This window comes from Stegostoma tigrinum, chromosome 5 (assembly GCF_030684315.1).
Source record: "Stegostoma tigrinum isolate sSteTig4 chromosome 5, sSteTig4.hap1, whole genome shotgun sequence".
In the NCBI taxonomy this organism is placed as follows: Eukaryota; Metazoa; Chordata; class Chondrichthyes; order Orectolobiformes; family Stegostomatidae; genus Stegostoma; species Stegostoma tigrinum.
Window position 1 is genome coordinate 28,695,066 of NC_081358.1, and position 27,124 is coordinate 28,722,189.

General features: G+C 39.3%; 1 protein-coding gene across 1 annotated transcript; it reads left to right on the plus strand.

Annotated features, from left to right (window-relative positions):
* tram1 (translocation associated membrane protein 1) lies at positions 1-26,869 on the plus strand. Its single transcript, XM_048529372.2, has 11 exons — positions 1-237; positions 8,064-8,127; positions 9,836-9,954; positions 10,035-10,151; positions 10,242-10,300; positions 14,901-14,985; positions 16,516-16,586; positions 16,971-17,075; positions 19,955-20,098; positions 22,965-23,125; positions 23,912-26,869. Exons 1-11 carry the CDS (start codon positions 118-120, stop codon positions 23,983-23,985), a joined length of 1,119 nt encoding a protein of 372 aa, XP_048385329.2. The 5' UTR covers positions 1-117; the 3' UTR covers positions 23,986-26,869.
* Positions 26,870-27,124: the final 255 nt, after the last annotated feature.

Here is a 27,124-nt window from a genome sequence, read left to right on the forward strand (position 1 = left end):
ACTTCGGGCCGAGCTGAGCCAGGGGGTGGGGCCAACTCGGAGTCCAGCTCCTGTCGACGTGGTGCCGGTTCGGGGCGGCTTTACCGTGTGTCTCTGAAGCCCGGAGCCACTACTACCATGGGGCTGCGCAAGAAAAACAAAACACCGCCGGTGTTCAGCCATGAGTTTATCATCCAGAACCACGCCGACATTGTGTCCTGTGTCGCCATGGTCTTCTTGCTCGGGCTAATGTTCGAGGTGAGCGGGGACCTGAGTCTGAGAATGCGCCCGAGCCGGTGATGAGTGAGGTCTGAGTCAAGGTCACAGTGGGGGATGAGCAAGGGTCTGCACGATGGTCCGGGAATGCGTGGCGGTCTGCTCCGGCTAACCATATTTCAGACGAGCCGGACCGTCCTCTTTATCAGGGCTCGGAGCCGCTCGTTTGAGACCGGGCCGCTGCTGCCGACCGCTCTGGGAGTTGTAGTCTCCTTACGCTATCACAGACTGATGGCGCCGAGACTGTGGACTACAACACCCAGAGTGCAGTGCGCGCCGTGAGCATCCCTTCGGGGAAGGGGGTTCATTCTTGATCATGACCAGTTTGGGTTGACGTGTCCAATTCTGTGTGGTATCGTTTCCTGCCTCTCCTGCTTTATGTTCACCTGTCGTTTCTAAAGTCACTTTGTAGATTATCTGAATTCGTTCACCTTCTGCATTTACTTCAATCTCGAAAAATTATTAAATTTGTTTTTATTAGACAAGTGCTGAAGGAACTCAGCAGATCTGGCAGTATCCGTGCAGGGAGAAAGTTAACGTTTTGAGTCAAATACGACTTCAGAACTGAGTAAAAGAGTAAATACTTAGTTTGAGATTCAAAACTGATTTCATTGAAACACAAAGTTATCGAGCCCTTGTGTTTTCCATAATTTTGTGTTTGTCTGTTCTACTTCGCAAAGTTTGCCTGGACGCTTGCCAAAGGTATTACTGGAGCTACTCAAAATGGTCTAGCTAATGTAGGAAATTTGACTTGTGTGGAAAGAAATGCAGGGGAAAACTTTCGTATCTTACATCATTTGGTATAAAAGCATGAAATAGAGGAGCAGTTGTATATCATTTATCCCTTCCAACCTGCTTTGTCATTCGGTGAAACCTGGCTGACCTTTGGCTTCGTGTCCACTTTCCCATCTGTTCCACAAAATCCTTGAGAAATATCTTGTATATGTCAGAACTCTTAATTTTATACGTTTGAGATTAAAATGTGAATTGCAATCCTGAGTTACCCCACGATGATTATATCCTTCCTGAAGGAGGCCTGTTACACCACTATTGGCACCGCGGGTATAGTTTAACTGTAAATGTTGACATAGGCGATTTCTCTGTAATAAATTTAGCCATAAAGATGTATATTTTTGCAAGTAAGAGCAGCAATTTTTGTTTTAAAGTAGTGAGCTAAATTGTATTTGTGTCCCTTGGTTTTATTATTCTCTGCCCTTTTAAGCTGGATGAAGGGCCTAGGCCCGAAATGTCAGCTTTTGTGCTCCTGAGATGCTGCTTGGCCTGCTGTGTTCATCCAGCTTCACACTTTGTTATCTTGCATTCTCCAGCATCTGCAGTTCCCATTATCTCTGCATTATGTTGATGTTACTCTTTTAAACAATGTTCAGTACTTTTTCACTTTCCCCATTCAAAGCTTTAATGGAGTTTCTTTCGTAGTTTTGTTGTTACTACTTTCCTTTTTCTGGTCGAATTTGTTGATCATTGTTGAGGTCTTCACTAGTTTAATATCAGAAACCCCAGAGCCATCTTTTCAGCCTTTTACTGACATCTGTCTGGCCTGAGCTCCAAGTCCATTGTCAATCTTGGAACCTTTCTTTTATTGTTTGAACTGGAGCTCCGCTTCCTCCGCCAGATTCAATCCGACATCCTTACTGCATTGTGTATCCTTGTGCTGCTGACACTTTACAAAGCCTTTGGCGTGGAAGTTTATACGATTGTCCTCTGATGCTAACAACAGCAGCCATGGAACATTAAATTTAAAAAATCAAAAGAACTCTGGATGCTGGAATTCAGAAACAAAAATAGGAATTTCTGGAAAAACCCAGTCCATTGTTCAGTTATGAAGAAGAGTCATTGGACCTGAAACATTATCCAATATTTCTCCACAGATGCTGCCAGATCTGCTGATTTCTTTGCCAGCAATTTAGAGTTGTAGAGTATGGAAATAGACCCTTTGGGTCCATGCCGAACATATTCCCAAACTAAACTCCTTCCACCTGCCTACTCCTGACCCATATCTCTCCAAACCTTTCTTATTCATGTACTTATCTAAATGTCTTTCACTTCCTCAGAAAGTTCATTCCACATGCAAACAACCTTGTGTCTAAAAAAAAATTTGCCTTGTCTTTTTTAAATCTCTCTCCCCTCACCTTAAAAATGTGCCCCGTGGTCTTGAAATCCCCCATCCTAGGGAAAAGACAACTACCATTCACTTTATTTATATCTCTCATTATTGTGTAAACTTCTATCAGGTTGCCTCTCACCTTCTACACTCCAATAAAAAAAGTTCCAGCCTATCCAGTCTTTCTTTCTCATTCAAACTTTCCATACCTGGCAACATCCTGGTAAATCTCTTAAACAAACGTAGAACAGTACAGCACAGTACAGATGCTTCAGCCCACAATGTTGTGCCGACCTCTTGCCCTGCTCTGAGATCAAACTACCTGGCATTCCCTACATTTTAATATCATCCAGGTGCCTATCCAAGAGTCGCTTAAGTGTCCCTAATGTAGCTGACTCCACTACCACTGCTGGCAGCACATTCCACGCACCCACCACACTCTGTGTAAAGACATCTGACATCTCCCCTATACCTTCCTCCAGTCACCTTTAAAACAATGTCCCCTCGTAATAGCCAGTTCCGCCCTGGGAAAAAGTCTCTGGCTATCCACTCTACCTGTGCCTCTCATCATCTTGTACACCTCTATCCAGGCGCCTCTCATCCTCCTTCACTCCAATGAGAAAAACCCTAGCTCCCTCAATCTTTCCTCATAAGACCTGATCTCCAGTCCAGACAGCATCCTGGTAAATCTTCTCTGCATCCTCTCTAAAGCTTCCACATTCTTCCTATAATGAGGCAACCAGAACTGAACACAATATTCCAAGTGTGGTCAAACGAGGGCTTTGTAGAGCTGTAGCACAACCTTGCAGCTCTTAAACTTGCCAGTGAAAGCCAACACACAATACACCTTCTTAACAACCCTATCAACTTCGGTAGCAACTTTGAGGGATCTATGGATGTGGACCCCAAGATCCCTCTGTTCCTCCATGCTGCCAAGAATCCTGCCATTAATCTGTATTTTGCATTCAAATTTGACTTTCCGAAGTTAATCACTTCATACATTTCTGGGTTGAATTCCATCTGCCACTTCCTTGTCCAGCTCTGCATCCTGTCAATGTCATATTGCAACTTACAACAGCCCTCCACATTATCCACAACTCCACCAAACTTTATGTCATCAGCAAACTTACTAACCCACCCTTTCACTTCCTTGTCCAAGTCATTTATAAAGATCACAAAGAGCAGAGGTCCCAGAACTGATCCCAGTGGAACACCACTGGTCCCCAAGCTCCAGGCTGAATACTTTCCATCTACCTTCACACTCTGTCTTCTATTGGAGAGCCAATTCTGTATCCAGACAGCAAAATTTCCTTGAACTCCATGCCTCCTTACTTTCTGAATGAGCCTACCATGAGCAATCTTGTCAAATGCTTTGCTAAAATCTATACACAACACATCCACTGCTCTGCCTTCATCAATGTGTTTTGTCACATCCTCAAAGAATTTAATAAAGCTTGTGAGGCATGACCTGCCCCCCTCAAAGCCATGCTGACTGTTTCTAATCAAACTGTGCTTTTCCAAATAATCGTAAATACTGTCTCTCAGAATCCTCTCCAATAATTTGCCCACCACAGAAGTAAGACTGACTGGTCTGTAATTTCCAGGATTATCCCTATTCCCTTTCTTGAACAAGGGAATTACATTTGCCACCCTCCTATCATCTGGTACTACAAGAGTGGACAATGAGGATGAAAAGATCATTGCCAAAGGTGTAGCAGTCTCTTCCTTCGCTTGCCATATTAACCTTGGGCATATCTCTTCAGGCCCAGGGGACTTATCTACCCTTGTGTTTTTCAAAATTTCTAGCACATCCTCCTTTCTCACATCAACCTGTTCAAGCATATCTGCCTGTCTCATGCTGTCCACACAAACATCAAGGCCCCTCTTACTATTGAATGCTGAGGCAAAGTATTCATTAAGGACCTCCAACTCTGCACACAAGTTCACTCCAATATCCCTGATTGGCCCTCCCCTCACTCTGGCCATCCTCATGTTCTTCACAAAAGTGTAGAACATTTTGTGGTTTTCCTTAATCCTACCCACCAAGGCATTTTCATATTCCTTTTTAGCCCTCCCAAGTTCTATTCGATCTTTGCTTCCTCAGCCTTAAGTAAGCATCCTTCTTCCTCTTGACTAGATGTTCCACATGTCTTCTCATCCCTTCCTTGCCTCAGTGGGACAAATCTATCCAGTATTCGTAGCAAGTGCTCCCTAAACAACCTCCACACTTCTGTCGTGAATTTTCCTGAGAACATTTGTTCCCAATTTATGCTCCGCAGTTCTTGCCTAATAGCATTGTAATCCCCCCTCCTCCAACTAAATACTTTCCCTTACCGTCTGCTCCTATCCCTCTCCATGACTGTAGTAAAAGTCAGGGAATTGTGATCACTATTACCGAAATGCTGTCCTACCGAGAGATCTGACATCTGGCCTGGTTTGTTGCCAAACACCAAATCCAATATGGCCTCCCTCTAGTCAGCCTATCTGCATGTTGAGTGAGAAACTCTTGCTGGACACACCTGCATTTAGGAGGTTTCAGTCTATATTAGGGAAGTTGAAGCCACCCATGATAATAACTCTATTACTTCTGCACCTTTCCAAAATCTGCCTCCCAGTCTGTTCCACAGTGTCTCTGTTACTATTGGGGTGTCTACAGAAAACTCATAAAGTGACTGTTCCTTTACTCTTTCTGACTTCTACCCATACTGACTCAATGGACAAACCCTCCTCACGACCTCCTTTTCTGCAGCTGTGATACCATCTCTGGTTATCAATGCCACTCCCCCACCTCTTATACCCCCCTCCCTCTTTCTTTTAAAACATTAAACCCCAGAACATCAAACAACCATTCCTGCCCCTGTGTTATCCAAGTCTCCATAATAGCCACAACATTGTAGCTCCAAGTGCTGATCCATGCTCTAAGTTCGTCACCCTTATTCCTGACACTTCTTGTGTTAAAATAGACACACTTCAAATTGTCACACTGACTACAGCTTTGCCCTATCAACTGTCTATCCTTCCTCACATACTGTCTGCATGCTCTATCTGCCTGTACACCAGCTATCCCATCCTCTGCTCCGTAGCTCTGGTTCCCGTCCCCCTGCCAAACTAGTTTAAGCTCTCCTAAAGAGCTCTAACAAACCTCTGTCCAGGATATTGGTGTCTCCCCCTTCCCCCCCCCCCCCCCCCCAACCCAGTTCAGGTGCAACCTGTCCTTTCAGTACAACTCCCACCTTACCCTGAAGGTATCCTAATGATCCACAAACTTAAAGCCTTCCTTCCTACACCAGCTCTGTAGCCACATGCTCAACTGCACTTGCTATCTATTCCTAGCCTCATTAGCCCGTGGCACTGGTGGTAATCCTGAGATTACTACTCTGCTCATCCTGGCTTTTAGCTTCCAATATTAATTCCCAACGTTCACTTTTCAGGTCCTCGTCCCTTTTCCTAGCTATGTCATTGGTACTGACTTCTGGCTGCTCATCCTCCCCCTTAAGAATCCTGTAGACTCAACCAGAGACATCCCTGACCATTGCACTCAGGAGGCAACATGCCATACCCAATAGGTCCCGTGGAACATTTCCTGGCTGTGTCTTTACTACTTGCATCTGTAGTAAATCTCTAACTTCATAGTCTTCCATTTGGTGTTTTGGTAGTTGTCATTGACGATTGCATTTCTACCACGTCTTATTTATGAACTAAAAATCATTCAGAATGCCATAATCCATGATCTACATGAAAAATTGCATTGAATAACCACCATTCTCACTAAAATTTAGTCACTTCCCATATCTTAGAAACTTGGCACCTCCTTTCTGAAAAGAATACCACTCATCCTTCTGTCTCTACAAATTATTTCCTATTTCATCCCTTTTACCTCCAACTCCCTTGAACATAATGTCACTTTCAATGCCATGTCTCCTGTATTGTACATCCACATTGCTTCAACTCAGTATTCTGCCCCACCTCAGCATTTAATCAGTCCCCTTAACTCTCAAATGCCAACCTCAATAACTATGATATGTAACCGCTTCTTGATACCTTGAACATTTGATAAGTTTGACCACACTACCCTGTTTTGAGGTCGCTTTTCCGATGTCCATTTTAGCAGAAATACCCAACTTGGTTCTACTCTTGATTTTCAATGGAAGATAGGTCATCTCCAGTTAATGACCTTTTATCCTGCCTCTGACGTCTTGCTCTGGAGTTCCTTGAGGCTCAATTGAAGAGCTTCCCAAACAATAGGTTGTTGTTACTCCTAGTAGGGTTGTCAGCTGAAAAGTTTGGGGTTGCAAGGCTCTGAACTGAACTTCCAATTCAGTATTCTATCCATTGCATCTTCTTTCCCTATCTAGTTCATTAAAATTAACAACCCCTGTCCTTTTTCCAGCCTTGCTGTTACTGAAATCTTTATCATTGCTTTCTGTGTTCCACAATCAATAGTTCTAATCTTCAGGCTGGCGTCAACCCTCGGAACAACCTAAATTTTGCAGTCCAAATTCTTCTGGCCCGTATCAAATTACCCTTGATTCACCGTGTGTCACGCCAATGCCTCGAATTTAAAATTCTCACTAGGTTTAAATCCCGTCGTGAACTATCTCTCCTATCTCTAATGCTTTCCAGTCCATCATCTCTGTCACTACCACACACTTTCCACTACCGCCAATCCTCTCTGAGTAACCTTTTATCTAATGTTATCTTTACTTGGTGTCATTGATAAACTGGGTGTCATAGTTTGTAATTCCCCTCCTTTTAATGTCTGTCTTTCTGTTCCTCACTTTTTTCTTTTAAGATCCCCACTGTTTGCCCAGGTTGTCAGTTACTGTTGTCATTGTATGGCATTACTTTTTTCAACTAATCCACTAGAACCACATAGTGATATCTTTCTATATTCACTGTGCTGTATAATTACAAATTGTTGTTCCTTCAGCATTAATAACTCCAATATCATTTATTGCAAAAAGAAAGAATACGTTATGATTTTTTAGTGTTTGTTTTAATCACTGGATGTATTTTAGGCTTTAAAAAGTCTATGGTTTGTTCCTGACAAGCCTTTCCCCTATTTTCTTGAAGATGTTGGATTTGGTTCCACACATCCTTATGGAGTTGTTTCTCGTCTCAGTGACCAATAACTAACCTCGGTTTAAACAGTGCAGATCAGCAGTTGACTGTAGTATCCAATTCTGACCTCATTACTTGCCAAAGTATGCATATGGGCAGATAGACATCAGTGTGAGATTTGTAGATGATTCTCTTCCTTCTCAGATCTTAAAACACATCAAGTGCGACCATGATCAGATCATAATGAGCAATTTTTAACATGCTTCCTTCCAGCACTAAGTCTGACCAAAACACAATTTTGTTTATTCTTAGTCATACATGCAAATTGCTTAAAGCATTAACATTTTGCAGCCATTGTTCTTTGTGGCAGGTAAATAATTTGACTACCACATTGTTGTTTAGAATTTCTGAAGAGAAAGGTTAACATAGAAGTTAGAGTAACGCATCAGTCCCTGAACCTACATTTTCTTGGAATTGGCTCATTATCATTAAAAGAGAAGTCAGTTGTTACATTTTACCATCTGTTTGGTGTTTGAAGTTTGGGTTAGTTTTTTTCCTAATTTTATTAAAGTATAATTCTTATTGAAGATAGCTGAGCTAATGTTTTAACTTCATTGTTTCGCAGGTGACTGCTAAGATAGCTGTTTCTTTTGTCACTCTTCAGTACAATGTCACATTGCCTGAAACAGGTATGTTTTGTCACCATTTTCTTATACTGTGTAAAATATATTTTCATATTTTATATTCTGCCTTTAATTTAGTAAAATGCTTCAAAGTACTTCATAAAATTTGACTGGTTACAAAGAAGACATCAGAGCAGAGGCAGGTTTTAAAGATCAGCTTAAAGGAACAAAATAAGGTAAACAGGTGGAAAGACTTTGGTAGAAAATTCCTGCGCTCAGGGCCTTTAATGGTGGAGTGATTAAGATTGAGAATGCTAGAAAGGCCAATATTGAAGGCATGTGTACCTCTTGGGGATCTGCAGCATTCTTCAGAAATCCTGACCCAAAACGCCAACTTTCCTGCTCCTCTGCTGCCTGACCCGCTGTGTTGTCTCTGAGTCCAGCAACTGCAGTTCCTGCTATCTACTTCAACTAAGATTCACTTATTCATTGAGTTGCTTTTTAGATGTTATGAACGTAACATAACCCTTCTCTAACTTTTAAAAGGGGTGGTAAGTCATCTGAAGATGAGGCAAATATTTTCTAGACTGTGAATTAAATCAGCTTAATTTGACATTTTTTAATTGAAATAAAGTTCCAAAGTGGGGGGGAAATGTTAATTGTTGCACAGTACTAATCAGTGTATATCTAGGTTTGATGTCTCCACAATACTGGAGTTAATTATTTTATAGATTCATGTTTGTTTATTGTGAATGTAATATTAATGGAGAGATTTCACAATGAAAGATTGAAAAATCAGAAACTAGTTGTATTAGCTTTCATTATCCTACATTTCGTTATTTTTCTCATTTCTCTTTTGTTTCTCATTTTATAATTTTTATTCTTGCGCGCATTCTTCATTTATAATTGGTTTCTAACTTAACCTTAACCAAAATCATGCATCTTAAAATTTGTAGTTTTTTATGCTTAATTGAATATTCTGACCTGGACTTTTACAACTTCTTCTTGTAACCCCTATCTTGCTCTATAGTTTAATCTACAAATTTCTTCTTTTTAATTAATGCAAATTAGCTTGCCGTTCACCCATCTAAAATTTGCTCTCGTGCAGTTGATTCGAGACGAAGGGGTTGCCTTTTGAGGAACAGTTGGACAGGTCTTTACCTACATCGATTGGTGTTTAGAATGAGAAATGACCTTATTGAAACTTGGGCTTGACAGTGTCAATGTTTAAAAGAAAGTTTTTCTGTCGGAGAAATGAGAAATAGAGGACACAGATTAGAATTAAAGGGTTTCCTGTTTCAAAGGAAGATGAGAATTTTCTTCTCTGAATGTATTTTGGTAGTGGAATTCTACTTCCACATAACAGATTCAGTAATTGAATACTTTGTGGCTGACCTAGATAAATATTTGATAAACAAGAAGATCACAGGGCTATAATGGGTAGTCAGGAAAAGAGAGTTGAGGCCACAGTTGGATCAACTGTGATTTTATCAAATGATAAAACAAGCTCAAAGGGCTTGTTACCACAAGTTATGACCCTAGGTCCTTTCATGAATTTGCATGGTATGCTGTTTCAATAGTGATGATTGATAATTTTAAAACATGATTTTCACCTCATCTCTGTTTAAAAAAAGCCTGAAAACTTCCTCTTTCTTTGCAGAATTTGTATATTCCTAGAAACAGTCATCGCATTTGAACCTAATAATACTTTGCTTTTCATATAAATTTGAGTCTTGATTATAATAAATCATGAATTCTGTGTTTAATTTCTTAGGTGAAAAGGTGGATCAATTTATTCTTTACCATTATGGCTTTAAGGACTTGGCTACAGTTTTCTTTTACATGTTGGTTGCTATCATTCTCCATGCCATCTTGCAAGAGTATGTGCTTGATGTGAGTATGATTATTTTTTTCAAATCTCTGAAGTGATGCATTTTTTACAGACGTAAAATGACCATGAACTTCCATTTCAGAAAATCAACAGGCGAATGCATTTTTCAAAAACGAAGCACAGCAAATTCAATGAATCTGGGCAACTCAGTGCCTTTTACTTGGCTTCTTTTGTCTGGGGAGCATTTATTCTAGCTTCGGTATGTATAGCAGTTATTTTTGTGTGGTTATTAGTTTTACTAAACAGAATTAATTCCTTCACTGGACTAAGCAATCACTTTCTCTTATAGGAAAATTATGCATCAAATCCTACTCATTTATGGGAAAGCTATCCCCACACATTGATGCCGTGAGTACTTCATTAAACCTTACAAATGAAAGGTGCCCAAGTTGGAAAACATCAGTACTACGTTGGTCACATTGAAGTTGTTTTCTTTTTAATTAAACTGTACCTCTTCCTGTTTCTGAAGCATTGCTTGATACACTAGGATAAGTCAATGATTGTGCACATACAAAGCTATGCTGAGGGGTATATGGCTTGGAGAACTGAAGCTATGATATAGTTTTAATGCTGCCAACTGGAGTGCTGTTTGTTATTGAGTGCAAAGGTTCAGATTTACCTTTGGTTCCCCAGGTTTATGTAATAGTTGTTTATGTATAACCTTTGACAGAGACTAATGGCATGCAGGGGATGATTTCAAAGTTCATGGGCAACATAAAAACTTACAGGCATTATAAGTTGTGAGGGAGATGGTTCAAAACAAAATTAACAGGCTGGTGGAGTTGGCAGGTGAAGTTCAATGTAGTGAAGTTAGAAGTGATACATGTACAAAGAACATAGACTGTATAAATTGTAGGGTAGTATTCTAAAGAGTTTTGCAGCAACTGAGACACCTGGGTGTATGAAGGTGACAGGACAGGTCAGGAGCTGTTAAGAATAGAATAAATACAAGAGCAGGGAAGTTATGGTTTTATGGAAGGCACTAGTTGGACCTCCGCTGGAGTATTGTGTACAGTCTGGCCGCACTATTGGGAGAATGTGAATATACTGGTGACAGTGTAGCAGGAGTTTACGAGAGTATTCCAGGAATGAGACACTTCCATCATGAGGAAAACTGAGTCTGAACGGCTTAGATAGGAATAAACCGTTCCTGCTCCTTCACGAATTGAGAACTGGGGGCATAGTTTTAAAGTGTTTTGTAAAAGAAATGAAGATGCTATGAGAAAATACTTTTTCTCATGCAGTAAATAGTGAGAATCTAACTCCCTTGAAAGTGTGGTGGACGCAGGTCCAATTGAGGCTTTCAAAAGGGCTTTGAATGATTATTTAAGTAGAAACTATGCAGGGTTTTGGGCAATGTTAGTAGCCTGACACTGACTTAAAATGTTCTGCGAGCCAGTGCAGGCACAACAGAACAAATTGCCTCTTTCTGAACCATAACAGTTTTGTGACTCAGCAGAACAGCCAAGCTGGATTCCATGTTTATCTCTGATCCACAGATACCCCTTTTGTTTAAATAGGAAACACTTGGTGGCAATTAGGGAAGCTTGAATGTCTTTCCTTTTTCAGTAACTGAACAACTTTGCTGTCACTTCAACTGGGACAAGGTAATTCCAACTAGATACCTTCTGTTTTGTGCAGCTGAGTTACAACTTTTCTTTATTTACCCATTTAGAGAGCCAAACTTTCTGAAGTTTCACTGTCAACATCCTGGAGGTTACCATTGACAAGAAACCTTGTTACAAGAATAGCCCAAGAGACTGGGAATTCTACTGCAAGCAACTACCGTTCTGACTCCTCAAAGCCTGTCCAGCACCTTTTTAAGGCAGAAGTCAGGACAGTGATAGAATACTATTCTTTTCCCAAAATAATGTAGCTCCATCACCACTCTAGATTACTTCATTGCAGAATTATATAGCTCTTGACTCCCTTATTCACAAAAGATTCTGACCGGTAGCAGACAGGAAAACGGCTGAGACTATAACCTGCTCAGTTGTGATGTTATTGAATGATTTAGCAGGCTCGAAGGGCCAAATGGTCTAATCCTGCTCCTAGCTCTTATGTCCCTAGGCCGAACACTATACAGGACAAAGCATCTTGGTTGTCACACCATACGACTTAAAAGCTTCACTGCAACGCCACTTGCTTCCACGTGGTATGTGCCATGTGCAAATGCTGCAGCGATAGTTCTTCAACAATCCCTTCCAAACCCATAACCTCTAACAACCAGAAGAACAAGGGCAGTGAGTATTGGGAACAACCAACCTGCAGGTCCCCTCCAGGTCATTCATTATTCTAAGCTGGAACTATATAGGAACATAGGATTTAGGAGTGGGCCGCTTGGTCCTTTGAACCTGCTGAAGCACTCTGCATGATTGTGACTGATCTGGTTTTGGTCTCATCTCCATTTTTACATCTGTACCTGTTCGCCCTGACTCCTTTGCCTCTCTAAACATCTAAACATCCAAACATCCCAGCTTTGAATGAATTCTAAAGAGTGTGACTCCATCACTACCAGAATAATGTGATTGTCTGGTCAGCAAGGCTTAAAGTTTCTACAATCAAGTTTCACATTGTCACTCGCTGACCAGACAATCACATTATTCTGGTAGTGGTGGAGTCACACTCTTTAGAAGTCTGCCATGTAACAATGCTTTGAGAGAAAATGGTTATCCTCATCTCAGTTTAATAGCAAGAGGTCTCACATTTAAGACAATGTCCTTTGGTCTGTCAGAGGAAACATTGTCTATCTGTGAACTGTGTTCTGTTCCCTCAAGGTTTTGTATGGTACACTAAGATGACCTCTCATCCTTCTAAACTCCACGCAGCATATCTTTGTAAGTTATCACTGTTGCTTCACTATTATTGCAGCAAAATCCTGGAACTTCTTTCCTAACAACACTGTGGATGTACCTACACCAGACTGGCTGGAACAGTTTAAGAGGGTTGCTCACCACTCCCTTAGAGCAATTAGAGATGGACAACAAATGCTGGCTTAGCCAGCAATGTGGACATTGAAGAATGAATTGTAATAAAAAGTTTCAATTAATAGGATACATACCACAGAGGACTGTAAAGGCTGGAGCATTAAGTGTATTCAAGGCTGAGATAGACAAACTTAGATTCAGCAAAGGAATCAGTGTTTATACAGAAAAGGCGGGAATTATCAGGTTAGCCGTGATCTCATTGAATGGCACAGCCAGTGAACTGAATGGCCTAATTCTGCTCCTACATCTTCGTACCTTTTAGTATTATTAGGCTGCTGTACATCTCAGGATTGTGATGATAGTTTTGGCCTAAACCTGCAGTTTGGTTTATGACCTATGTTGAGTTAGTTGCTCTCAACTGTTACAGTGGAGCCATTTCTTTTTATTCATTCATGGGATGTGAACACAACTGGTTAGACTAGCATTTGTTTCTCATTTTCTCAAGGGCAATAAAATGCTGGCCTGGCAAGCATTTGCAATACCCTAAGGATGAACTTAAAGGAACAAAATGTTCCAGTTCTTTGGAGTGAAAATTGCACAGAGGGCCACTTTGAGGTTGCCCGGGAACTTGCTCTGTTTACCACTGGCTGGGGAAAAGGGACAGACGGAAGCTGGGCCTGGGGACAACTAGGAGCAACAGCAGCTGCCACCCTCAGACATAGCTTTGGGAGGGGCTCCTACCTGGTCAGTGCAACATCTGGAGTGAACCGGCTGGTGGGGCAAGCGTAGCGATGGAGCAGCAGTCGAGAAGACTTCTCCCATCATTGGGGGAAACCTGTACGTAGTCAGCTGAAGCCTACATCTGTCCGAGTTCTGAATCACACGGAGCTTCGAGCTGAAAAGATTTCCTGAGCTTTCAAAATTGACATCTTTGAGGTGGCTCTTTTCTGTAAACTAAGATGATATAGAGTACCTCTTTACTCGTGCATGCCCTTTGTGCTGCCTGTGTAACCATCCATAAATATTTAAATGTCCTTAATTATATCTCTTCAATGTCTGATCTTTTCCACAGTAACAAATCCTCTGATCTCCTAACCTGTTGTGGTCAACAGCTCACACTGGCTTAAAGTTTCTACAATCAAGTTTCATATTGTCACTCACTGACCAGACATTCACATTAAGTAATTGCAATAGTAGGAACTTCCGAAGATGGAGAATCTGACATAACACGGTGTGAAGCTGGATGAACACAGCAGGCCAAGCAGCATCAGAGGAGCAGGAAAGCTTGACGTTTCAGGTCGGGACCCTTCTTCAGAAACATTAAGTAACTGCCTCTTGCATGTTAGACGAGAGTTGCACATCCTTCAGAAAAATGGATAAGGAAATTAAGGGACCAAAGCAAGTTCCATTCTGGATATCATGATAAACTTATTGGGCACATATGATTTGTATGAGATTATTGCTGCAAGCATAATTTTTATTTACGTTTTCTGCATATTTAACTTTGTACAAGCATTAAAATGGAACAACAATTGTCATAATTTCAGAAACTCAAAACCTTAAAGAAAATTTTAGAAGGAAGATGACTGTCCAAAGTATTACATTTTGCAAACCAGTAGTAAGAATGTTAAGTGGGAAAATGTGGTATTATGTATTTGCTTGGTGATTGTTGGCGTATCACAGAGCAATGCCAGTTCAAATGAGTGTAAGAAAGAGAAGTTCTGTCTTCTCAAAATGAACAAAATTATTATATTTTGCTTTCCACCAAAACTTAGTTAAGGTTTAGTGTAAAGATATTATTTGATGGTAATGGATAATGTAGAATCCCTAGGATACATGAGCTTTGTGTTTTACTTGTATTAATGTTAATATTCTCAAATACTGTTTCTTTTTTGCGTGTTGAACTGTTTGTATGTTTTTGTTCTGTACATTTTTTATTGTTTCATGGAACTACACAGCATGTTCTTTTTATTAAATTGGCAGTTCTCAATGTCTTATTTAAAATAGATTTTATTCTTTAGATTTCAGATGAAGTTTTTCTACATTGCACAGTTGGCTTATTGGTTTCATGCTTTGCCTGAACTTTATTTCCAGAAAACCCGGAAGGTGAGCATTAGCACTCTTGTTTATCGAGTGATTTTGCTGTCCCAGTAAAAAGTTACTGGTGCAAACATGGTGGCAGAAAAGTTGTAGACCTAATTTCCTGAACACAGTAATGGCTAACAAAGATCCATGGTCAATGGGCCATAATAAAATTACCTCTGGACCTACATTTTAGAAACAAACTCCCTTCTAACTGAGATAGCAAGACTAATGCATTCTGAGGCTGGGTCACTGGACCCGAAACATTAACTCTGTTTTACCCTTCACAGATGCTGCCTGACCTACTGAGCTTCTCAAGCAATTTTTGTTTTTGTATAGCAGGACTACTACTTGACATAGTCAATAAATGTGGAGCTGGAAAAGTACAGCAGGTCAGACAGCATGTGAAGAGCAGGGAAGTCAACATTTTGGTCCGAAACCCTTCTTCAGGACTTGACATAGTTTCATAGACACACAGCATCTGGTTTAAGTTGCCAGTCTGTCATTTCTGTGCTGTTTGCAGATAGTTTGTCTTTGAGTCTCCGGGCTAGGGAATGATCAGAATCTGTCAAAGTGCATGTACTCTCCTAACCATTGGCTAACAACATTTTCAGTTCCTGGTTCCAGCAGCAGTGACACAGATGTCAACCAATCAGATCGGAAGTTCTTCAGTTCTTGCAGTGCCACCTTGAGCACTGGCCAGTGCACATACTTCAGGAAGCCTGCAGGTGGAGAATTGTTTTCTCAGATCCAGTTAGGATAGTCCAGGCAAGGATAGGAAGAGGGCTGATTGTGAGGGAAGTGGCTCTGTTTTCCCACCGATTCCTTCCTTGTTGCTATGGGTCCTCTGTCTGACACAGGATGTCACAGAAGAAGGGACGCCTACCAGCGTTTACCTAGTACCCCCATACAATATGATTGCTGTCTGTAATTACTGAATATCAGCAGTGGTGGAAAGAGGCCCTTAAATGAACACTTGGTGTCTGCGCAGGGAATCTGTCCTCTGCACCACCATCTGTAGATTTAATTGAGATGACAGGCAAGCAGTGCAGCCTCCAACCTGCACCTTTTCTTCCCTGTACCTTACAACCATCCAGCCTATCAGCCCACTTGTAGAGGAAACATTAAATTCCATCTAGACAATGGTCGGTTGAGAGGTATGAGAGCACAGCTAGCACTTAGGGAACCATCCCTCAGTAAAACTTCGGAAGAAGAGAAATTGAGTAGAAGTAGCTTCTACCGCTTCTAATAAGAGAGGAAAGCTTTTTAAGACACTGTATACAGATTCTTGCTCCCTCAAAGAACAGATCGGTTTCTTTGTGAATATTTTGAGTTGGACTTAACTAGGCGTGTTTGCGGGTTGTCATTGATATTTAAAAGAGCTAAATGGGTGGCATACTAATGTACTAAATCCAGAGATGTAAATTTATTGCAAATTGTTGATTAAATGTATTGCTGAAACGGTGCTTTGTAGTGATAGACTATATGTCAGAAAAATTATTTTGTTTATATACAAATTATAAATTTTTAATTACCTTTGTGTTTTGTTTTCAGGAAGATATTCCCCGGCAGCTTGTGTATACCAGTTTGTATGTTTTCCACATTGCTGGAGCTTATCTGTTAAAGTAAGATTTTAAAATTGTGATTGTCACCTAGATTTATTTATTTTTTATTTCCCAATGTAGAGAGTAGTCAAACAATCCCCTTATCTATGATGTTAAGTGTAGCAGTTGAATATTATGCATTTGTATTCTTTTTCAAAAACCTTCATGTCTTGCATTGCACAACTACTGAAATTATAAATTCACTATACTGTGCAGAGACTTTAGTAATCTAAGATGGAACATACTAGTACCATATATACTGCATTTAAAACTGAGAATCGGGTTCTTCAAAATGTTGATCACCTTAGCGTTTGCTGTGAATAATGTCTCAGCAAAACCTATACATGCCATTACTTACGAATTTAACACAGATTTTAGTGAATGATTTTTTCATTTTCTTTCTAGCCTGAACCGTTTTGGCCTAGTACTTCTGGTGCTGCATTATTTCGTGGAACTTTTGTTTCATGTTTCTCGTCTGCTTTATTTCAGTAATGAAAAGAATGAAAGAGGGTGAGTACAACTTGCATTTCCAGTTGCCTAGGTGGCTGATTAATGGATAGGTCCAGCACATATGTAAATTATTCAATATTAACCAAATATTCAAAGTGAAAATCTTGAAGCTCTGCCCCTTGGATCAAAAGTTAATATACAGAGTTGGCCAATTACTTGTTGAAGCTTTGTTTGAAAATTAATTAGGTTGTGAAAAATTTCTGGCATCTTCACTAATACTCCTGGACGTTAATTTTAGGTCTTCCTGTACTCTTAATTTCTCCCTCAGTATGGTTACGTATGTTGATATACAGTTCCAAAAGCATTGTCACATCTCTGGTATTTTATCAAAATGGCCATTCAAGAGTAGTGGCAAAAGCATTGAATTTTGCAAGTATCACAGTTATACCTAATTCAGTCACCAATTGGAAGACATACATGTCAGTCTCTAATAGGCCACAAATGAATTTTGCCACAAGCTTGACCGGACAGAAGTCCAGAACGCAAATCCTGGATGACTTTTTGTTCTCTCGGTAAAGAGACAATGTGGCCATTTACAACATCAACATCAGTAAACATCAATTCAAATTGCTCTCATCTATGTGATGCACTAAAATTATGGCTCACAACAAATTGGAATGAGCTTTTTGAGACGTCAATTCTTTGACTTCTATTTTGCCACCTAATCAATAACACCAGGATATTTAGAAAGCTAAGTCCAAAGTCAAGGGTATGGTTGTGATTCAGCTTCAAACGTTGTTAGAACAGTCCAGTGAAAGAGGACAGGAGCAATATTAGATTATAAAATTAATTGACTGTAGGAGATGAAAACTTGAAGAAAAAATTAATAGGCTTGCTACTTAATACCTATTTTGGCAGTTAGGATCACATGCTATCTGCAGATGATTTGTATACACTCTCTTGAATGCCTAATTGTAATATGTTTGTGAGAAGTGTTAAATCATATTTGGACAGAACTGAATGTCGGATGCCCTTACTTAATCTTTACTGGTAAGTATTCACTGCCCCGGCAACTACCTGAGTTACAGGAAATGATATAAAATGTAAATTGGCATGGCTTTTTTTTATCCTTTATCATACTGATCATCGCTTTAACCTTTATGAATTATTGTTGATAAATGAGGTTGATACTAATTTTTGAATGCCATACAATAATTGATTTCATAAATTCAGACAGTACCCTGAATGGATTGCTGTTTATACACAATGGGAGTCCGAGATAACAACCACAATATGATTCAAATTTGTAACCAGGTTAAAAGAGAGAAGAGTGGATCTAAGACTATTTTAAACCTAATAAAGACAATGATGTGGGAATGAAAGCTGAGGTAGCTGAAGTCAACTAATCCGCTACGCTACGGAATGCAGTTGCAGGCATTTAAGGTGATATTTCAGAATACCCAGAATAAGCCTGTTCTTAGCATTAGGAAAACTCTAGTTCGAATAGTGGCAGGTAATTAAAACGCAGGAGTTAGGACAAGCGTCAAACTTGAGTAAAAAGCATTTAGTTTACAAGAAAGTACGTGGCAGTTCAGGTGATTTGGCCAGAATGTAATGGCAGCAAATGACTAAAAGTTTAATCAGGAGGCAGGAACTTGAATGTGAAGACCGACAACAAGACTTTCTAGTAGTTTTTTTAAAGAGTAATTAAAGACCGGGTTGGTCCTGTGGAAATAGAAAACAATTAGATGGTTCAGAAATGGCGAATGAAACAAATAAATATTTTGCTTGTGACTTCACTATAGAGCACATGAAAAAATTTCCAGTAATAGTTATAAAGTAGGACATGGAAGGGAGAGCGAACTTAACTAAAATATAATCACATGAGAAGCAGTATTTAATAAACTGATGGAACTGTGAGCTGATAAGCCTCCAGGTCCAAATGGACTTCATTCTAGGGTCTTAAAAGTAATGAATAATGAGGTATTAGATGTGTGTTGCTAATTTTGCAAATTTAACTAGATTCAGGAAAGATTCTATTGGACTGGAAAGTAACAAAATAATCCTCCTGTTCAAGAAGGGAGGGTGGCAGGACATGACAGGCCAGGGCCAGTTAGGTTAATGTCTATTATGAGAAGGTTATTTGAATCGATAAGGAAAAAGATTATAGGTGTATACTTAGAAAAGGTCAATGTAGTTGGAAAGTGTTAACATAGTTTTATGAATGTGAAATAGTTAACCAATTGATTGGAGATCTTTGAAGGAGTAACACACGCTGTGGATAAAGGGGAATCTGTACTCTGATTTCCAGAAGATAATTGGTAAGGTGCCACATCAAAAATTATTACAAGAAGGAAAAAGATATATAAGCTAACATACTGGCGTGGATACAAAATTAGCTGGCCAGGTGGAATCTTGCAGTGCTCTATTGAGGTCTCAACACTGTACAGTTTTAGAGGGCAGTGAAGGCATGGTAGCTAAATTTGTAGATCACACCATGATAGGAAAATATGTTGTAAAGAACATAAAAGAGGTTGAAGATGGATATACATGGGTTGAATGAGTAAAAATCTAGTTGGTGGCGTGCAATGTGAGATAAATGTGAGGTTGTTCATTTTGGCAGGAAGAGTGAAAAAGCAGAATAGCATTTTCTGTAATTTTCTTTTTGCTGCTGCACAGACCTCAGTCAGTGCACAGGGCACCTCAGTGGCCAGGTACGTTAGAGGGAATGTTGATGCAGAGCATTTCTTAAACTGAGAATGAGTGTAGAATTCGAAGGTGCAGAGGGATAGAGGTGTTCTAGCACGTGAGTCAAAAAACATTAATATCACACCCAATCAAGAACGCTAATAAGATGCAATTCTTTCTTATAAGAAAAATTGAATGTTAAGATGATATTGTACTTACTATCTTATTAATTTCACCCATTTTAATCCTAGATTTACCCTTTGGGCTTTCTTGTTTGTCGTGGCACGACTACTTACCCTCTCCCTTTCTGTTCTCACATTTGGATTTGGCCTTGCTGGAGCTCAAAATCAAAGTCTCGATTTAACTGCTGGAAACTTTAACATCTTGGCTGTAAGGTAAATGTCTTATTGGTGCTGAAAAATATGGTTTCCTTGAGCTTTTGGTCAGGAGAGAACAGGTGGCTGACCTGACTCCCCATCCTGAATAGAAGAATTGTATCTGTTGTTTTTTGGTCTGATTGAAACCTATCAGAATTTAGATCATATTCAAAAATGGACACTCAACATCTGGCACCTCATTAGTCATCCCTTTTAAAGACCCCAAAGAGTCTGTCAGGACCCAAGAATTTGTTATCCTGCAGTTCCATCATTCTGCTCAGTACCACTTCCCTGGTAATCAGAACTGCAAATTCCTCTCTTCCTTCTGATTTACAACTGTTGATGTAACACTTCTTGTATCTTCTGTAACAAATACAGACAGAAAGTTTTGGTTCATTTAGTCCGCTATTTCCTTATTATCTTTGGTAACTCCCCATTCTTTCACTCTAAATGTCTAGCTTTACTCCAGCGAATTTAACCAATAGTGCAAGGCCAGAGCTGCACTAGAAACTTGTGCCGTTTAGCTGAATTTATAAAGTTGTTCCCAGCCCTTTCAATGTCCAGTGAACTAAATTTAGCCAATCACTCGCCATTTTCAATGTAGATATTCAGCCTCAATCGGAACTATTATATAGCATCTGCGTTACTGTGTTTGTGAGATAGGAGAAGGGTGGGTGAGAATTGAAATACTTAGTTTTCCCAGTTCCCAATTGATGGATGTGTTTGCCATCGTTCCTATTGAATTATGCCCTCATTTAAATTGTGAGGACTCAAGAGCCTAAGCGTGCTTCTCAGTTGACAGTACCACAAAACTACCTGTCTGGTTTGGTTTAGAAATATTTTTAGCTCTGCATTGCCCGTTGTCCCATTGGTAATAGCACTAAGTGGTATAGTTTTAAGCCAAAGAATCATCCACTATCTGGGCTTGGAAACATGTTGCCCTTGTCACTGGGGCAAGTCTTGTAAATCCCTTTGAAACAGCACTGTAGGTATACCTATATCACAAGGATTGCAGTGGTTCAGGAACGTGGCTCACCTCTTCAAATAATTGGGGATGAACAATAAATGCTCTCCTTAATGCCAACAGTGTTATTTTAATTTTTCTTTCAAAAAAAAACCCAAAACAGTTACACCAAGTTAACGGACAATCAGTTTGAGATACAATTGACTTAAGTGGCTCTGAACTAAATAAGGTAAAAATTGGCCAGAGTTATTATGTCTGTTTTTTAATGTATTTAAATTGAACTTGATTTGGGTTTTTTGTTACTACTTCAAAGAGGATTGATGAGGGCAGAGCAGTAGACGTGATTTATTTGCACTTGAGTAAGGTGTTCAACAAGGTTCCTGATGGTAGACTGGTGAACTAGGTTAGCTCATATGAAATAGAGGGAGAACTAGCTATTTGAATACAGAAGTGGCTTGAAGGTAGAAGATAAATGGGTCTGGTTGGGATGCTGTTCGGAGGGGCGGTGTGGACTTGTTAGGCCGAATGGCCTGTTTTCACGCTAGGGATTTGATGATATCTATATTTAAAAGGTGATGATGGAGGGTTGCTTTTCAGATTGGAGGCCTGTGACTAGTGGTGTGCCACAAGAATTGGTGCTGGGTCCACTGTTTTTTGTTATTTATATACGTGATTTGGATGTGAACCTGGGAAGTTTGGGTAGTAAGATGTAGTGGACAGTGAGGAAAGTTAGTGCAGAGTAAAATGGTGTCTTGATCAGATGGGCCAGTGGGCCAAGTGGTGGCAGCTGGAGCTTAATTTAGATAAGTATGAGGTGCTGCATTTTGGAAAGGCAGTGTAGGGGAGGACTTATACATTTAATGATTTGAGTCCTGGGGAATGTTGCTGAACAGAGACCTTGGAGTGCAGCTTCAGAGTTCCTTGAAAGTAGAGTCACACGTAGACAGGATATTGTAAAAGATATTTGGTATACTTGCCTTCACTGGTCAGTGCATTGACTGTAGGAGTTAGGAGGTCATGTTGCAATTGTACAGGTCATTGGTTAGGCCCCAGTTGGAATACTGCTTTCAATTCTGGCCTCCCTGCTGTAGGAAGGATGTTGTGAAATTTCAAAAGGTTCAAGAAAGATTTAAAAGGATGTGGCCAGTGTTGGAGGGTTTGAGCTGTAGGGATAGGATGAATAGACTGGGGCTATTTTCCCTGGAGCATCAGATGCTGAGAGGTGACCTTATAGAGGATTATAAAATTATGAGAGGCACGGATAGGGTAAAATAGACAAGGCCTTTTTCCTTGGGTGGGGGAGTCCAAAATTAGAGGACACAGGTTTAAGATGAGAGGGGTAAGATTTAAAAGGGACCCAGGGCAACTTTTTCATGCAGAGGCTAGAGCGTGTATGGAATAAGCTGCCAGAGGAAGTGGTGGAGGCTGGTACGATGACAACATTTAAAAGGCATCTGGATAAGTATATGAATAGGAGGATTTAGAGGAAAATGGGCCAAATGCTGGCAAATGGGACTAGCTTCATTTAATATATCGGGTCGGCGTGGACGAGTTAGACCAAAGGACCTGTTTGCACGCTATATATCTCTCTGACTGTATCATGTGAAATTGGGAATAACAATGATGCTGATGCTGATGCTGATGCTTATGCTTATGCTTAGGCTCAGACATGAAGAGGTAAGCACTGCAGGCTTGTCTGTTGAATTGTGCTGCACTAGGAACAGCTATATTATAGGCAGAATGGAAGAAAATTTTTGAGAAATATTTCTCCAATCTGTAACCCAAATAATTTAAAAATTGAGTAAAATAAGACATGTTTGCATAAGACAGACTTGTTTTTAATAAACAGTAAATATGCAGCTATAAAATTGAAGCAGAAGAAATTTATCCACAAATATGATTCTCAATTATCAATTTCAGAATAAGTGCCCTCGCTGCTATTTGCCTGACACAAGCATATATGATGTGGAAGTTCATTAACTTTCAACTCAAGAGGTGGAAAGAACATGCACAAATTCAGGCTGTAAAAAAGAAAGCTACCAATACAAAGAGCAAAGCTGCCAAGAAAGGAGAAAATAAAGGTTAGTTTATTTGTTTGAAGAAATGATATGACACCATATTGCAGTAATGCAAATCATTTGAAATAATGTTCAACCTTTTGAATATTCTTTTCTGTAATATGTTACAACAGTGTCATACTGTGGTCAAAATAGAAAGTGATTTAAATTGGTAGATGAGTGAAAGGAAAAATGTTGATGACTATTTCAAGGTGAAATCTTTCTTTATTATTTCTCAAGTACTGGCACTCCTCATATTTGCTGCATTTCAGTGTTAATTTCAGATTTGCATTATTTGAATATTTTGTAGCCTCTAATTTGCCTTATGTTTACACTGTGTGCCTATTATGTTCTTCCTATATTGACACCAGATCTTCTTACTTTTATGTGTAGCTGACCCCCCACTCAAAGGTGCTTGATGCTGTCTAAAGCTTTACTGAGAATAATACCATGTTATTTCTGAAGTGTTACAGTTCTTTTGTTTGAACTATTTGTTAACAATAATATAACTTCAGCTGGAGAGTAAATTGCATGTTATGTGCTCTGACTACTTTTCATTCACATTGGCTTCATCAGTTACAACTAATTTTATCTCTGAAATCAACAGTCTTGACCTGTGTGGTTTAACCTGTATTTTACAACTACTATTTTACTATATTGGATCCAGTTTTCTGTCTGTATTCCACATTGTTCAGGATGGTTATAGACCAGAATTGTAACTCTTTGAAATTTGTAAGTATCTCGTTGCAACTACGGCCTCGACTGAGCTGGGGAATAAAAGCAATACTGACAGGTTTTCCTGTTTTGCAGCTAATGGAGTAAATGGGACCGTCAGTTTTGAAGACAGAGACTCTCCACGTGCAAAAAAAGTAAAATCTTCTTGAAAGTTAGACTACGTTGGTGCATAAGTTGTCAATTTCATGATTCGTTTCCATATTTTTTTAAAATAGCACTTCAAATGTTTCTAACATGCTGCAGCAAACAACAGTTACTTCAGAGTACTTGTGTAATGCTGTGCATTGGAAAGCCAATAAAGCTAAAGGGAAGGGAAAGCGGAAGGTGGGGAGGTGACATTTTATTCAAATAATTTCCCTGTTCAATAACAAGGACATGATTGCTTGAATGGACGCTTTATTTTTTACTTTTCTTTTAGTATATTATTGCCCCTCAGCAGCTCAAATGAAACAATGGAGGTGAAACAACTCCGGGGTGTTGAGTGATTTGGTATAGAGCCACTAGCCTTGAGAAACCATATTATGGCAAGGATTCCAATTTCCTAACCTGTAATGTAGTTTCTCAAGTTTGACATCTCTGTGATTCTACAGAGAATCACACTCCCCTGTTTTTTTAAGAAATGGTACCAATTCAGGGGGACACAGTGTGGAATCTTTGAGAGTAGAGGGCTGCAGTTGAGGATCTCTCTGCTAGTAAGAAACTTGTGTGTGCTAAGGTATGGAAAAAAAAAAGCTTCTGCTACAACTTGGGGGAGGGGGGTGTGTGGGGCAAAAATAACTTGTTTGGGTGATGCAGTGAACCTGGCTCTTTGAGGAACAGTACTTGCAGGGGACACATCCACAGACATTGCAGGGTGCAGCCCCTAATTCACTGATCTGCTCGCTGCAAATGCCAGCAACTGTTCTGGCAGGCTGTGGCCAATGTTACATACCAGTTAAATACAAAAATTAAGAAAATAAGAATTTTGTGAGCATAATGTAAAACTGTGAGCTGCAGAGTTAGAATTCAGGCAGTTGACACCATGTGAAAAATAAAATTTATTTTTAACATTTTGCTTGTTTTCACCTGTGGTGTGTGTTGAGTTATATTTTGGAAATTAATTCAGCCTGAAAGAAGTGTTATTTTCCCAATGACAGGGTTGATTATATTGCAAATCAGCAACACATCACCTAATTTCTAATTTTAAATGTATGAATTGAGAAATGTTCTTGAATTCTATAAGAGTCTCTAATTATTATTGTTCATAGATGGTAATGGTACTTAAGGAAAATAATATTGAAAGTGATTAACACGTACATTTTGAAAGCTAAATAGGTTTGTCAGGCTATTAGATTTGAATAAATGACAGGCTGCTGACACAGATTAATTTTCTATGCCTTAATTTGTGCAATTAGACCTGCAGTATTCTTCTCCATTTAATCTATTTCTCCTGTTTTCAATCAGTTTTATAGCTTCAAAGCCAAACTCTACGTTCTCAGGTTAATTTTGTTTGAGGCAGTCTGTGAAGAGACCACTGCAATAAGCATTTTTTTCAAAAAAAGGCAAATAAATTACAGCTGAGCTTCAAAGAGGAGAAATGTTTTATTTTTTTACTCTAATAAAATACACAGAGGGCTGCCAAATTTTACTAAGTTTTTTAAAAACTTATAGTAGGCCTTAGCAAGGCAAAACAGCTGATGTAATGATAGATAATTATGTGACTGTTATTAAAGGGACATTCATTGTATAACATTCTTTATATAGGGAATTGCTGATTTCAAAGGCTTGTTTTGTAAAATAATTCAGATATAAATTAAAATGTCATTTTTGATCTGTTACAATTAAGCTTCTAAACATTCCTAAATTGCTAATGACTGGTGGAGCCTTATTATAATGCATTTTCTTTGTGTAAATTAAGGAATATTTCTAAATGAATGATTTCAATCACTTTTCTCTTGAATTGTTTGAAAATACAGTCCTGAATTTAGGTTGAAGTGTAACTAACATTTTTGTGCAGGTAATGAGCTGGAAGTCTAGGATAATTTCCAAATAGCTTCGTTTTCCTACAATGTTAAACCCATGAAGATGATCAGTCTTTGAGGCAGAGTTCATGAGGACTGGGTAGCATAGTGTCTGCCTCTTTGTTTCTGAATTGAACTTCGAGGTGACCTCTCTGGTTGTGTTTTCCTGTATGATACACGTTTAGGTGACTATAACACATTTCATGATCCAAAGTACAAACTATAACTTGGCATTACATTGACAGTCTCAGGACTGGCCACAAGTGTGGTTGGGATAAGGCACACTGAAAATTAGAAACAAACTTTTTAAAACAGCTTTTGATTGTGCCTTAACTGTGCTAAATCTGACCTGGGATTGATCATTGCTGAGTATTCTAAATCGAAAAATATTCTTCTTCCTTGTAAATGATAAATCAGTTCTGTATTTTAGAATGGAATATCCAGGATTACTACTTAACTTCAGGTTTGCATGGTACCAATTATTATTTTAGACACTGTCAACCTTGCTGGAAAAATGTAACCTTTCTCTCAGCTAGCAAATGCTGCTGAGTACTAATTAAGGTGTGACATGTGTTGCAGAACGAAGATGAAATTTCTGATTTTAATGTGGGAGACAAGGTTTTATTTTTAATGCATTGTCTAAAATTTGATTTTAGCCTGAATGACTGTAATTGCAGTCATTACAGAGTAAATCTGAAGTAAAACTGTCCATCTACCTTGTGACTGAATTTGTTTACTCCTTGCAGAATGTGTAATCATTTATTATATTAGCTTAAAATTCTTTGAGTTACTGTAGACTATAATTTTTATCACTTACATTCTCTGTGTTTTGATCTGAGAAATAATGACCAATGCACTGTGTAACTCTGCTGAGATTATCATCACATTCATCTTGTGGAGTGTTGTCAAGTGAAGATATAGAGTTTGATTCTTGTGAAAAAGTTTGCGTCAAAGGGGAGAGAAAGAGAAGACTTCGAGTATTATAGTTTGCTTTCATTGAAAATATTTTAATAAATCAATAATAATTCTCTAATCTATGTCTCCTTCCTCCTGTGGCCCCCAGTGTCTCAAATGGCAGCCTTTGGCCAGTTTGATTTACTCCAATGGCATAAGAAAGTGGCGAAATGTTCCCAATATAGCAAAACACATGGTCACTGCCAATGTTCTAGCGTAATGCTGAATACCTATGCTCCAGAATTAGCCATGCAGGGTACACTGTTCCAGTACAAATGCAACACTGTCATCTAATCAGTGATGTGATATTTGCTGAGAGATGTCCTGACTAGTT

What these genes read in the sequence shown, in the direction of transcription:
- tram1 (XM_048529372.2), top strand. Translation starts at nt 118, where the DNA reads ATGGGGCTGCGCAAGAAAAACAAAACACCGCCGGTGTTCAGCCATGAG. An exon ending in TGTCACATTGCCTGAAACAG is followed by an intron (nt 8,128 to 9,835) that starts GTATGTTTTGTC and finishes TTAATTTCTTAG; the next exon opens with GTGAAAAGGTGGATCAATTT. An exon ending in TGCAAGAGTATGTGCTTGAT is followed by an intron (nt 9,955 to 10,034) that starts GTGAGTATGATT and finishes CTTCCATTTCAG; the next exon opens with AAAATCAACAGGCGAATGCA.